The sequence below is a fragment of the Morone saxatilis genome, unplaced genomic scaffold, assembly GCF_004916995.1.
Source record: "Morone saxatilis isolate NCDOM2014 unplaced genomic scaffold, NCSU_SB_2.0 Contig10, whole genome shotgun sequence".
Classification (NCBI taxonomy): Eukaryota; Metazoa; Chordata; class Actinopteri; family Moronidae; genus Morone; species Morone saxatilis.
In genome coordinates, this window is record NW_023339652.1 from 1,248,030 (window position 1) to 1,263,246 (window position 15,217).

The 15,217-nt window shown below is 42.2% G+C and overlaps 1 protein-coding gene across 1 annotated transcript in view; it reads right to left on the reverse strand.

Moving 5' to 3' along the window:
* Window positions 1–6,230: 6,230 nt before the first annotated feature.
* Window positions 6,231–15,217, reverse strand: part of shank3b (SH3 and multiple ankyrin repeat domains 3b) — a gene marked incomplete in the record, with an annotated part of 36,719 nt that continues 27,732 nt past the window's right edge. The window contains 7 exon segments of the mRNA XM_035675309.1: window positions 6,231–8,555; window positions 9,421–9,447; window positions 9,566–10,868; window positions 11,565–11,852; window positions 12,423–13,031; window positions 13,222–13,315; window positions 14,089–14,219. Of these exon segments, the coding sequence (XP_035531202.1) occupies window positions 7,970–8,555; window positions 9,421–9,447; window positions 9,566–10,868; window positions 11,565–11,852; window positions 12,423–13,031; window positions 13,222–13,315; window positions 14,089–14,219 (3,038 nt within the window).

Here is a 15,217-nt window from a genome sequence, read left to right on the forward strand (position 1 = left end):
CCCCTGTGGACAAAAGTGGTACTGCCTTGATGTGACGGCTTGTTAACAACACTGAGAGATCGTAACTCGGTTAAATCTAAATCAATTTGCATGAAATTTGGCTTTTTGTGAACGTGACAAATTGAACCTGATGTTGGTTCAGTCAGCTTCTGAACGTACAAACAGACGAAGTATTAGGAACAAAACAAAAAGCCACTGTTTTTCTTTACAGAATACAGAATGAAAACAGTGAATAGTTGTTACATTAGTGTGAACTGGTGCATAAAGTCTCCACACACACTACAAATTAATGTCTAACAGGAAAGTGGCAAGAAAAACTGTGTGTGGAAAATAATTCTCCTGTTGAATTAGGTTTATTCCTGTAAAGAAATGTCACATGACAAGCAACCAGGCAGCTTTAAAACAATATAATACTTATATAAATATAACAATATAACAATATAATATAACGATATAATGATATAACAATATAATATATAAATCTGTGTGTTTAGAGAAAGAAAAAGTTGTAAATAATTTACATTCATGTTGCTGACCTCCGCAATATATAGCGACTGAGCATTTATCTATAGCTGTTTCCTCCTCTCTCCAGTTTTTTATGCTAAACTAAACTAACCAGTTGCTGCCTGTAGCTGTAGTATACAGACATGAGAATCTTCTTAAAGACCGGGCGAACAAGACTTATCATTTAACTGTTGTTTATGTTTGGTCGTTTCTTGAGAAGCTGCCACAATCTCGAGGTTAAACTCGTCAGTCATTAACTCGACTTTGAGATTCAGAGGTCAGAGGTCGTAAAAGCCGTTGAAAGAACCACACGTGAAGGCAGAGTTAACTTTGTAATAAATGACAGTTTATTATAAAGATTACAATCTGTTGCGTTGCAGAGCTCATCAGTTGTCATTTGTGTGCTCGTTAGTCTTTAGAAAAGGGAAGAAAAAAAACTACACGTACACTCACGCCACTCACTCCAGAAGAAACTACAAACATACTGTAAAAAGAGGAAGCTAGAAAGGAGGAAGAGGAGGAGGAGGAGGAGGAGGAAGAGGAGGGTAACCATAAAACCATTATAACCAGGTGAATATCAGGAGGAGGAAGGTTTCACACGCACGTTAGAAAGCCAGGATTCTCAGCCAATCAGCAGGAAGCTGAGGCGTGAAGTCAGTCAACACTATCCAGTTTATTCCATCTTTTTAATTTAATTAAGATCCGGTTCTCAACCTGTCGCCTTGTTAGTCTTTATCTTAGAGCGGCCAGTTTGTCTCCTTCTTTAAGGACCATGAGCATTAGCAGCAGTGGAAGAAGTATTCAAAGTATAAAAATACTCCATTACAAGTAAAAGTACAAAAGTATTGGCAACAAAATGTACTCGTAATGCAGCGAGTGGCTACTGTCAGTGTTATATTATTACATTATTGTACTTTAATGTTGTAGTTGGTCGAACTGGAGCTAATTTTAACTGCTTCATAAACTTCTGGTGCTTTTTAAAACAATTTAATATTTTACATATGTTTTACACGTAAAATCTTATTTTTGAAGCTCTTAAATACGTGTAGTGACATGAAAAGTACAATATTTCTCTCTAAAATTAAGTTTAAAAGTAAAGTAGCATAAAAAAAATACCTCATTAATTTGTACATTACTGTACTCAGTTACTTTCCACCGCTGCTAATTAGCCACATATACCCAGCTGCTGCGTTAGCGTTAGCTAGCATATACATTTAGCTTAAGTTAAACCAAGAAGTTTGGTTGATGTTGAGGATACATGTTTGGGAAAAGATGATTTCTTGGTGAGAAAAAAACAAAACAATACTGCATAAAGTGTCTTAATAGAGGAAAATAATAGATGTATATGACGCTAAAGGGTAGAGGTCTCCATGGGTCCCCTTGGTTCCCTAACTGAGACCAGATTCAGTATTTTCAGATGGTTTTTATTTTGGCTTCGACATTTAGAGTCGAGAAAACATCTGGAAATACTGGCGGCTTCCACTTGTTAGCAAAATGGTGGTACCAGGGCCGCCTGAAGAGTCTCCTCCTTTATCACAACGCTGTAACACTATAAACCTTATAATGTAGATCAGGGGTCAGCAACCTTTTCTATCCAAAGAGACGTTTTTGACCCAAAAAGCCAGCAGAGAAATCTGTCCACTCACTATTAAATTCTCAGCTAGGGAGACTCAAAACTAGCAGCTCCTGCTATTAAAGGTTGCCGAACTATAGAGGAAGAGGCGCCATGTCAGGACGTTAAAACATTTGTTTTTAATTCTGTGTAACAGCATCACATTTTCCTCCAAACATGATAAATAAAAATGTTTCATTTCCATATAATTGTTTTGTTGAAGCCACAGCGAGGAGCTGCAGGTTGCCTACCCCTGATATAGATTAAAGAACTGGTTATGGAGGCGTGATGTGTTAAAGCTGAAGGGAACTGGACTCCATGGTCGCAGTCTGGAGACAAATAATTCAGGACCAGGCGAAAACAAAACTTCACTCATGAGTCACCGAACTCACTGAACATAACAGATGGACGTGTGATTCATGGATCTGGAACCAGGATGGTCTCAGGACAGAGAACCATGTTTTCTACAGAATAAACCTCAGAAGACCTTTTATAAACTCTGTTAGCTGATTCGATTGGCGGCAGACGGACGGCAGAACTTCAGGGAAGGAACTACTTTCCCCTGCAGAGGAACACCACTGACCTCACTTCACGTCACCGGTGAGATTTTCTTTTTAGCAGCAGGTTTTGCTGGTTGTGTTTTCTGATTGGCTGAGAAATCCTACAACAAGTGAACGACCTCATGACTTTATTAGTGTACAGAGGGATTCCCAGTGGGGGACCTGAGGTCAGAGGTTAAGAGGTCACATGACCTCTCCATCACAGATTTTCTTTGTTACACTGCAGAGAAAGCGACAGCCCACGTCTCATTCTGTGGTTGACTCTGTACAGTAGACTATAGTCCATTATAATATATACTATACATACAGTATCTGATAAAGGTGATATTTTACTGTAAACAGCTACACAGGCACTTTACTTCGCCTGTGAGACCAGAACTTTGTTTGTTCTGGAGATAAAAGACTAAAAAGATGTTTGTGCTGTAAAGTTTTCACTGTTTTTTATCGATCTGTGAGTCAGTATCATTGAACGGTGTCTGAAACTTCCTCTGTTTACACCTTTTTCCGAAAGGTTCCCAAACCAACAATCTATCACACGTACGTCACGCAGCGGTCGAACGATGACACGGCGCCGTCTTCAAGTGTTTCCCTTCATAACGTTTACATTTTGTGTACGAACTAGCTTGTTTCACGCATTCTCCGGACTTTAATATGAGCAGGTTTAAAACCCTAACCCCCACCCTCCACCACACGGGTTCGCCGCAGTCTGGCAGGAAGTCAGACACAGAAACAGCATAGAGAATCAGGTCAATTTTCAAAATAAAATATCGCCTGCAGACTCCTTGCTGGATCAACAATATGGCACCAGGACAGAAGTCAATCAGAGGCAGAGTAGAGGAGATTTTAAGCGGTGAAACACATCGTTTTGTTTCCTTTTTAAGGACCAAATACAGAAGTAAACAACATAAGGCGTTCAACAGGCTTCTGAAATGGTCTCAATGGGATTTGAGGGCTGTCGCTGTGCGCATAATATGTAGAATACTTTGCACCAAAACGTCAAGAATTGGACCTGAATCGACTAAATTCAAATCCAATGATCAGTCTTGATTTTACTCACTACATCGTGATGCTTTCAGGCAGCCGGCTACAAAAAAACAAACAAACAAAAAAGCAGTTTTGCGCAACTTTTTCTCACAAATACTCGTACGCGCACATCAGTATCCGAACATTGTCACTGTTGTATGAACTGACTGTCTCAGTGACGACTTTCTCTCTAGTCAGAGATGTAACACCTCGTTGTGTGGAAGCTTTTTTAGTGCAGGAAAGAGTTTGGGAAGAAAATTTGAAAGGATTTAGATTCACACGAGGATTTAGTTTCAGTTTTTATGCCTCGGTAGGGGAGTGTTGCTCAGATACACTTTACACTGCGACTGGAATAAAGTGATAGTATGATTATCTGACTGTAGATATATTAACTTATAAATGTATTTAGTGTTAATTTACTCTTTAAAGATGCATTTTGTCTCCTTCCAGCGTTCATTTCGAAGTTAAACATCTGATGTGTAGCTGTTTACAAAGGCTGAATATCACATCTGGATAAATACTTTATAGATTACATCTACCAAAATATTACTGTATAAATGTTATTGTCTACTATACTTTATATATTACACTATAGCTACATTATCATAATATATATTATACAGACTATAATGTCTACTGTAATGTGCTGTACATACACTATACATTCTTGTCACACTTTGTTTCCCATAGGAGGAAGGAGGGCACCGTGAACTTGTACAACTTTGGGATTCATGATTGTAACTCGGCTCGTGTTCGGGAACGTAAGTCGGGGAGGAACAGCTGGATAAACGCAGTAACGTTGTGGGAACAGGCACTGGAACTTTGATTGTGCTTCAGAGGGGAATCAGGAGGAGAGACTGATTCGTTATGTGTGAGATTATTAAGGAAACAGGGAGCTGTAGCAGTAATGGAAAAAGCACTTGAAGATGATACAACATTAACTTTGCTTCCTAATTCCAATTTAAAGGGAATAAAAAGTGAAAGAAATACACTTTCCAGAGACTTCAAAGATGTCTGAATTACAAAATTAAATTACTTAAATATAGAATTAGGGATGCACAATAATTATCAGAACAGATAAATTATTGTGATAATTAAATTCCAGCTGATAAATTTATCGGTTCATGAGTAATAATTTATTTTGAATTCTTGGAGTTCTATAAAATGTTTGTGATTGTGATGTTGAGATTTGGTTAAAACAGAGTTAAGACTCACTATATCTCAGCCTGGTGTGTAAAAACTGCAGGTTATGAACACAAAATTTTAAGAGATTATTGGTTATCTTACAGGTATCATCCATAACTATCAATTATTGTTAGCATTGTCCTCATGATGTCCTAATCTACTGTTAACTCGGCTGGATAAATGTGTGACGAACCAGCTAACAAAGATACAACATGGAAATCTTTTCGGTTGGAAAGTGTATTTTTTCACTTTTCATGCTAACAGTTTCCCCCTGCTTCAAGTCTTTGTGCTAAGCTAGGCTAATCACATCCTGTACAGGACGCAGAGATGTGAGTGTTCTCGTTGCTCTCTGGGTAAGATGGCGAAAGGAAGACAGTTTTCTGTGAGAGTTGTGTCCAATAATGTTGTTTATGAGGCGGTCAGACCGGATTCTGCACACAGATAATAAATATAATGTGGAGGTTTTTAGTCATAAAGTAGCATTCAACAAACTGTACAGCTTCTTATCAAACGCTCTAATGTAGGGCTGGGCGATAGAGGAAATTAGTGTGATTGATTCAGATTTCTGTAGCTGTCTGCAGATGTTAGGCTGATGTTGAGATGTTGTGATATTAGATCATATAATAAGATGTTCTTGGTGACTAATTTCCCCAGAAATTGTAACATTAAGATAAGAGTAAGAAACCTCTGTAGTTGATAAACATTGTCTGAAAAAATATTGTCTGTATTTACTGTACTTTATTTTCATTTTCAACTGGATCAAAACACGAGCTGCCATCATGTTCCCTCGCTGCTTTTAACTATATTTCAGTAACTGACTAGCGATGGTAGCAATGTTTAAATGACTATTTGTGCACATCCTTAATATGGGATAACCTGTATTTACTGAATATGCACAACAATAACAGCTAAATAATGTTTCAATCACGCTGGAAGGTAAAGTTATTTATTAAAATCATAAAAAATGTCTTTGAGCTTAAAAAGTAATGTTGGCCTTATCGCCCAGTCCTACTTTGACATCATTAACCTGTAATTGTTCTTGGACTCATATAAAAAGGATGAGAGTTATAATTCTGTGAATTAGGTGTCAGTTATTCTAGCAAATTGACCGCATCTTGACTCATAAACACAAATTTTGTGACTTCACATGAACTGTAAACTGTAACTGGGCAACTCGATTTATGGCCCCTGGGAAACTCTCTATATATATATGGTCTGGAGGAAACTCCACGTATGGCAGGGAAGAAATCCCCAATATGGCAGGGAGGAAACTCCATATATGGCCTGTTCCTGGCGAGTTACCTTTACTGCAAGATGGTTATGGCGGGTACAGCCACACTCGATTGATTAATTTAGTTAAGAGGGGGTGGGTGGGGGGTTGACCTACGCGTTTCAGGTGTCAGTGTGAGGAAGGTATAGGAGGGGAAGGAGAAAGGTATTTTCTGTACAGATGGCTTTAAACAGATAGCACCATGTACAGTAAGCCCTCGATAAGCAGGTTAGAAACCAAAGAGGTTTACAGTTGGAGCTCTGCTGCAGCTCTCCCTGAAACACACAGCACATCAGCACAAAGTCACACTCATTGACAAATCATTATGAATTCCAAAACATCACCGAAACGACCTTGAAATTCAACTCATTGTCAAATCATAAGGAACTCAAAATCATTTTCCAAACTATTATAAACTCTGTAAGTCATCACCACCACATTATTATTACTTGTTATTCATAAATTCTAAATGATTCAGTATTAAGATATGAACTCAAAATAAACACAAATTCTTCATGAGTGATATTTGGAAAAAAGAAAACCCCAAAAACAAAAAAAAAAGTCACAAGAACTTTCTGTAAAATGATGGAGAAATATCGTTTCTCCGTTAATCTCCCGTTGTTAAGGTAGAGACTCCCAGTAGCTCGCTAATCGTCCAGCTCTGCTAGCAAAAGTCCAGCTAAACTCGTCTGGGGAAGCAGAATGGCACGAGGAAAAGAACCCGTCTCATTATATTTGTAATCAGTTTGACAGATCAGCTCTTCGATCGATGTCCCTTCACCTGTTGGAATTGGCAGCAGAGCTCTGTGTCCAGCTGCGATTGGCTTTGTATGCAAACGTAATGCTGTAGATTACTGCGTGGATGTTGTAAACTAGCTTTAGCAGGGTCAAATCTCTATTTTCTAGTGATCCAGATCAACAATATACAGAAAACAAACAAAGTTATCTATATAATGTCAGTATTTGACTTGCTAGCCAGCACAGGATGTTAGCAATTCTAGGTAAAATTTTAAGTTACAGACACTCTAATCAGCTGATTAGCTTGTTGATTTATCCATTAGTTGACTGAGGAAAAAGAAAAATATTGGCAACAATTCTAATAATTGATTGTTTAGCTTACAGCTTCTAAAATATTAAACTTCGCTTGTTTTCTTTGTCGTCTGTGATAGGAATTAATATCTTTGGATTTTGGGTTGTTCATCAAAGTTTAATGAGTTTAGTTAAGAGTAATAATAAAATAAAAATCCAGTTTTAATTTAGAATTAAAACTGGATTTTTATTTTCATGCAACTGTCAGCTTTGCAGCTGTAGTTGTATTCACAGAATGGGAAAAATCGTCTCCAACTCAGATCTGGGACATTTTTCTCATTCGGTTGCTCACAATTAAGGTCCGAACAATAAGATGTGAACACGGTAAGGCTATATTCCAGCTTTTTAAGTTTAAACATTGCAGCCTCAGAGCCGAAAATGTCTCGTAGTGTACAGCAGAAAACCTCAAAAAGGGTTTTTTACGTCATAAACACTGGGCACTAGACGTTAACAGAGGTCAAATCTTGGAGGTCTATAACACTCAAGCTAAATACTGGACACAGATCCTGTTGCTACCAACTCCTTTTGAGTTGACCAAAGAGCTGATGAGCCAAAATGTCACCGAGATCACTCAGAGAGCTGGGTTCCACATTGGTAAAAAGGTCTAAAGATTCAGTCACTGCTAAGATATCCTAGTCAAAGAGATGGCCTAGTGTCTGACCAGAGGTCAGGGGTTATGAGGTCACAGTTCAGGATGTCTAGAGGTTAGTGGTCAGAGGTGAGGGGTCAAGTGGAACCATCCAGCAGCTGTCTGAGAGCCCTCTCGATGTTGATTCGGTGTCCCAGTCTGGTGACGCCCAGCTCCACGTAGTCGTCTTTGGTGAGGGCGGGGAGATGGGAGCCTTCGATCTCATGCTCCTGGAAGCGCTGGCGGTGTTCGGCCAGGCCCACGCTCTCCAGCCAGTCACCCACGTCGTATTTATTCCACAGGTTGAGGGGCCGCTGCCTCCATGGCCGAAGGGCCAACAGGGGCCCGCTGAGGACCGGGGATGGGCAGGGAGAGGCGTGGGGTGAGGGTGAGGGTGAACGGGACCTGGTTCGTGCGCTGGCACTTCGCATCACAAACCGAACCTCCTTTGGTTCTGAGGGGAGACTGAGACTGGATGACTTTAGGATGGTTAGACCGCGACCTGAGCTCAGATCTGGCCTTTCAGAGCAGGAGGAGGCAAGCCCTATTGACCTATCAGATGGGGAGGGAGAGGGGGAGGGGCTCCGACGGGTGACGGGGTAGCGGCTTCCTGGTCGGACTGTATAGCTGGCGCCAAATCCTCGCTGGGAGATAGTGTGGAGTTCACCAAGACTAGAGAACAACCTGCAACACATTAAACAGTATATAAATGAAATAAACGCAACAGTTATCAATGAATGTGCAAATGTACGTCAGGTTTTCTTGATTGCTAGTAATCAGTATCTGTATCGACCCTGAAAAAATCTTATCAGGCGATCTCTAGTGTTGAAGTCCTGTTCCCTTAGTCACTGTTACTACTCCTGTTAAGGCAGTTGCTAGCTAGCTAATTAGCAGTAATGTAAACAACATATGTTGGTTGAAACTGTCTCCAGCTGACTTGTTGTAAAATGAGAACTCTGTGAGGTCTTAAATATGCCTTTGATTGTTTCATCTGTAATATAATTCTAAAAGACTATTCATGTAGAAAACGTGGAAATAAAAGGGAAGCAAGTCATCACAAGTATGATAGAAGAGTATTAGATTGTGTTGTTATTATAGCATTGTAACATACTTACTATAAAACAAACCTGGAGTAGCGACAAAGACGACTGATTTGTACTAGCTAATGGATATGCTAATATTTGCAGCTTTCATTAGAGCAGATAAACACATTATTTAAAATAGTCCTTGAACTTTTGCTCTTGTGTTTTTTGTTTTGAAAAAAGACACCGGACCCGAACTCCTTTTATACAAAGTATCGCTCTTACTTCCGTGCATACCACATGTTGAGAAATACAAAGATTGACAGGGACAAGATTTAACAATCACTTTTCACAAGTGTTTAGTAAATGTTCAGCTCCAGGTTTTATCCAAAAGACGGACGGGATAGTAATTTCAGACATTTAGTAGTTAGTCATCTGCAAAGAAAGGTGCGTGTTAGTTTGCTGTTAGCGAAGGAAAATCATCTCTTAGCGATAACGAGAAATGTTTACCAGAGATAAAAACCTACGATTTACTCTCTCCATTGTCCACACATCTGGAACAACACAAACAACAGATTCTGTTATAATACGTGCACACACTACACACACACACAGTAGTGCTCTCAGGTCAGTAGTACTGCAGTATTTATAACAAAAGTCAGTTTGATATACCTGGCGCCTCCTACTGGTGATCTCCGGCCTGGATCCAGCGGACTCGGCTCCTCCCCCAGAGAGTGACTGTCTTTGTTAAGCAGCTGTAGCCGATTAGCGAGATCCAGTCCGGACCCAGCTCGGCCGCTCAGCTCCAGCGCTGATGCCGACCGGCTGGTCAGATCCACAGCCGACCCAGATCCCTGACCTCCCAACGCTGCTGGACGGCCTCCCCCTTCCTCCGGGCTAAGGCCCCGCCGCTCGTCCCCACGGTCGTCCCCACCCCCCCACAGCTTGGACCTCCTTTGGAAAAGATAGCGTGGCTGTCGGCCACCGCCACCGGTGGGGGAGGAGCAGAGTGGGGAAGAGGGGGAGGAGGACGATGCAGCAGACGGGAGGAGCTCACTGTCTGATGATTGCTTCAGCAGCGGGTCCCGGAGCGCAGAGCGGCCCCGCCCAATAGGTGAGCGAAGGCGTGGCTTTAGAGCAATTGGGGAGGTGGAGGGGGAGGAAGGGGAAGGGTGAGCAGCAGGAGGGGAGGAGGGGGAGGCTGGAGCAGGAGGGGAGGCCAAGGTGATGGAAGGAGGGAGCGAGCTGGGGGACGAGGAGCTGTCATGGAGCCGTTCGTCACCTCCTTCCTCCTCATCTCGTCTAACCAGGGAGTCAGGAGCACTCTCTCCTCCCCCTCCCTCCCCAACTCGCCGTGGCAACAAGGTGAGGGAGGATGGGGGAGGAGGTGCGGGTGTAGTGACGAAGGCAGGGGGTGGAGTTACCAGGCCAATTCTCCGGAGCTCCTCTCTAGTCTCCTCATCGCTGGATGACAACAAGGCTGGTGGAAGTGTAACTGTGTAAGCCCCGCCCTCCTCCTCTGAGCTGCCCACTGTGAGGCTTCTACGCCTGTCAATCAGAGCAGAGTGACTCTCATTGGCCAGTTGTGGCAAGGGGGTGGGTCTCCAGCGCTCAGGGGAGGGGCCGGCAGGTGATGTCACTCCTCCCTCTGTTTCTGGACGCTCCACCTGTCCATCAGGGAACAAGGGAGGGGTTATGCGTTTATGCCTCAGCTCAGGACTGGTCTGGGGAGTGGTGCGCTTGGTTCGTTGCTCGGGGCTTGTTTGAGGGGTGGTGCGTTTGGATCTTGGCTCGGGGCTGCTCTGTGGGGTGGCCATAGGGGTGCGCTTGTGTCTTCCCTCTGGGCTGGCAGCTGGGGTGGGGATAGGTGTGGTGGAGGCAGATGCGTGTTTTAGTCGAGGCTCTGGGCTCGGTGTGCGAGCAGTGAGCGCTCTCTCTCGTGCAGCGAGTGCCAGGGCGAGTGGGGACGAGGGGTCTGAGGAAAGAAAAGAAAATTAAAGGTGTAAATTAACTGCTCTCGAATGGGCTAATACTCTCTAACAGATTGCTTGTGGTATTTTCACATCATCTAAGGCTCTTTTGTAGTAGTACTCAAAAACTCAGTCCTCTGTCCTTTTTTATTTTGTGTTCCTCAAGGCTCTGTTCTAGGTCCTCTTTTAGTTTTTTGGAGTACCTCAAGGCTCTGTTCTAGGTCCTCGTTTAGTTTGTGGACTACCTCAAGTCTGTTCTAGGTCCTCTTTTTTTGCGTAGTACCACAAAGATTTGCTCTAGGCCCTCTTTTAGTTTTTTGGAGTACCTCAAGGCTCTGTTCTAGGTACTCTTTTAGTTTTGTGGAGTACCTCAAGGCTCTGTTCTAGGTCCTCGTTTAGTTTGTGGACTACCTCAAGACTACTTTCTTAATAGCCCCTACTTTATTCACTACAATACATTAAAATAATTCAAATATAATGATACATTAGATACTGTGGTACCGATCATTAAGCCCAGTGTCAAAAATGGATTTATATCGTTATCTGATTTGGAATACGTTGATTCTTTAGACTCTAGAAAAAATGGATAACTTGATTATTATATATATATATATAATATATAAAAATATAAACCACAGAATACATCCAGACTGTTAAGAACAAACAAGAGAGATCCCATAACATTGTGTTGTCAGACTGACCCAGAGGTTTCCCCGTCAGTGGGTGGAGGAAGGTGTGAGGTGTTGGTGAGGGCGACAGGACCGGAGCTGGAGGCGGAAGCTCGCCGAGGTCATCCATTGAATGGCTCTGAGTCAGGAGGGGCGGGACCTGGTTTTCAGTCCCGGATCCCTCCACAGACAGGAAAAGAGACGACCTTCGGCCCTGAACCCGAGCGCGCTCTGAAAGAACCTGCTGCTGGTACAGCTCCGCCCTACTGGGGCTGCTGGGTACGTCTAATTTAGACGAATCATGATCTTTCATTCCGAGTCCTAGAAGAAAAATGAAAATGAGTCAGACTGATACAGGTGATGAGTAGGAGTCTACAGCATTACATTTCTGTCTCAATCCTGAGCATGAAATTGGACATTTTGAGCACATGAAAATGTTTTTTGGAAGCGTGAGGAACAAAAATCAATTTTATACTTGATTTGCTTGTTTTCTATTAACCACGTAAACACATAATAATAACCTCTCAGTTTCACTTATTAGCTCAAATTCACTTTCCTGAGATTTCACTTCCTCCAAAGAGAATTGGAGTAGGTCATTTCTGATTGGCTGTTTTGTCTCCAGTTTGATCACTGGAAGGTTATCGGTCACTATGGAAGCACTGGGAGAATGGTAAGCAAGTATACCACAGCCATACGTAAGTTGTGCCGTTTGGTACAACACAGCCAAGGCACAAAATGTAAGTATAGCCCTGATTTACACAGCTCACTGAGTATGCTTTTAGCTAGCAACCAACTGCTAAAGGTAGTTAATGAACTACAACACACGTCCCACAATGCACTTAGGAAAATTAGGCACAAATATAATCAGAAAGATGACAGGTGTGTCCTAACCCTGCTCCTCTACAGGAAGTTGTTTCAATAAAGGTGACTTCCTCCTCTGTGGCTTGGAGGGCGGAGCCTGCTGTCCCACGTTAGCATATGGGTTTTCTATTGGTCGTCCCCGGCGGCGTGACAGCGGTGAGTGACCGAGGGCGGGGCTGGTGCTGTGGAGAGACAGCGTGGAGGTGTGTGTGGCGGTGTGAAGCGTGTGTGTGGCGGTGTGCGTGGCAGTGTGCAGTGCGTGTGTGGCGGCGGGGTGTGCGTCAGGCTGCAGCGGCGGTGGCGTGTCCTGCAGGATGATCATCGACCTCGCTTTCCTCTGCCGCTCAGCGTGGGCGTGGCTCCTCGTTGGCGAATCAGAGAGCTCCTGGAGCCTCGGCTCCGCCCCTGGCTTGAAGCTGGACCGGGTTAGCCCCTCCCCTCTGGCCGGGGGAGGCGGCGGGAGGAAGGACGGGGGAGGGCCAGAGTCTAGGAGGAAGACCGAGGAGGTGGAGGAGGCTGAGGGAGGAGGGGGTGGAGCTGTCTGAGGAGGGGGAGGGATGAAGCTGTCCGTCAGTGAGGAGCTCCGCGGAAACCGACTTTCGTTGATCAGAGCCGTGATCCTGTCATCATCAGGTGTGCCTGTCGTGGTAACCATGGAGACGTTAAAACTAATATAATAATATATTTACTTTTGATACTTTAAGGATATTTTGATGCTCATACTTTTAGCATTTTACCTGTAGGAATGTATTTATAGTGTATGTATAGTACTTCACCTGCCACCGTCCATATTAATATTTATTTATACAATAACATGTGCGTGTCTCACCAAAACTCTTGGTTCTGGACATTCCTCGGGGTAAAGCCATGGTGCTCTTCTCTGGAGCTGTAGGGGGCACCAGACCCTGACGCTCAAACAACGACTGCACACAAACACACAGATTAACACATTTAATTCAAAAATCCATAAAAAAGCTTAAATCTAACTTAGTCCTGTTTCTGAAGTATGTTTCTGCTTATCTACACGCACGATTTGTAATGAGAAGACTAATAATACCGTCACTGATGGTACCACTTTAACACTGTTGTATCAAGCCGTGTCCTGTGGTTAAAAACACCCACAAACATCTGGCTTTTGTCTTCAGAGGGTACAATTAGCAGTCACTTCCAGGTCAAATGACTCCGCGGTTGCAGATGTTTGCAACGTAAACAGCCAGGAACATCATTATTGTTTTATTCAGTCTATGGGAACAACATGCAACAACAATTTGGTTCTTTATAGATGCCACACTGGCAGAGGTCAGAGAAATTCTCCTGATTCGTCGGCATCAAGTTTGAAAGGGAGACTGATGTACAAGATATAAAAAAGTAACTTGTCTCTGACCAGCATGCTGATTTCTACAGTTTACTGACCCTGTTTTTCTGCACTTTTTTGATGTTTTACTTGATAACAACGCAAACCTGTACTGGCCTATACACTAATTACGGTGTAAAAATAGTATTATTCATATAGCTACAGAATAGGAGACTACTGCCATGTTTACATTAATTCATTGGCTTGGATAAAGCGCAGTGAAAGAGCTGAGAAGGTTTTGTTGGTTGAAAATAATGTACAACTGTCAGATGCAGAAATCATCACCAGCTGCGACTGCTTCAACCGAAAGTCTTATGACTGTTTTATGAATACTCGTCTTACATTAATCTCAGCCTGCGTGATGCGCCGGCTGGTCGGTCTCTGTTTCACCGTCGCCGCTCTAAAGTCGTCTGATGGGCGGGCCCTGAGGACAACTTCCTGTTGACCCCCCGCCAGCATCTCATCCAGTTTCTCTGGAGGGGAGGAGACATAATAAAAACAAGGTAAACAAACAAACCAAATAATGAAACACAGCCTCATGACATCACAACACGACCACAAAAACAAAAACAACAACAACAACAACAAACCAACGTGTACAGCGACATCAGTCAGAGCCGTAGCCAGGAGGAAAATAAAGCATCTCTTAATTCTAACTTAAATAGATTCAAGAACCTGAGAAATTTCTGACAAACCCTCAACATAAATAAATAATAATAATAAATAAATCTATAAAAAAGTTAACATATTATTTATTAATTTAGGTGTTTGAATGTATTTTCTGTAAATTCTGGGTCAAAGCCATCTTTACTGTGATTATAGTATCAGCAGTAAATCTACCTACCTACATACCTAATTAGGTACTAATTTGATGTACTTAACTTTACTTCGAGTATTTCTAGTTAATGCCACTTTATAGTTCTACTCCACTACATTTAACTGACAACTTTAGTTACTTTATGATAAATGTAATATAAATTACCCAACAGTTTACAGCTGAAACTATTAGTAAACAGAAAATGAATTAGCAACTGTTTCTATAATCACTGTAAAACATTTCATGGCTCCAGCTTGTCAGCTGTGAAGATTTGCTGATTTTACTTTGAATGATTTTAATAATTTGAACATATTTGTAATAATTTAGACATAATTTAGACATAGTTTGACTTAAAGGAGTTTTTAACTGGTTATAAACAGACACAGTTTAATAGTGAAGCCTCTATATGACCGACATAAACAAACAAGACTATCAGAGAGAAGATTGGATATTTCTATGTATATATATTATTAATGTCTGCGACCGGGTCGGATTCCCCTTGAAATCAATGAAACAAGGAGGCAGAAACACTCCCGCATTTGTCCACTGGGGGCACCAAAATTAAAACAAGACTAAAGTTCCTCGTAGGGACTTTTAGACTTTAAAGGACCAGTGTGTAGGAGTTAGTGGCATCTAGTGATATAGTTGCAGATT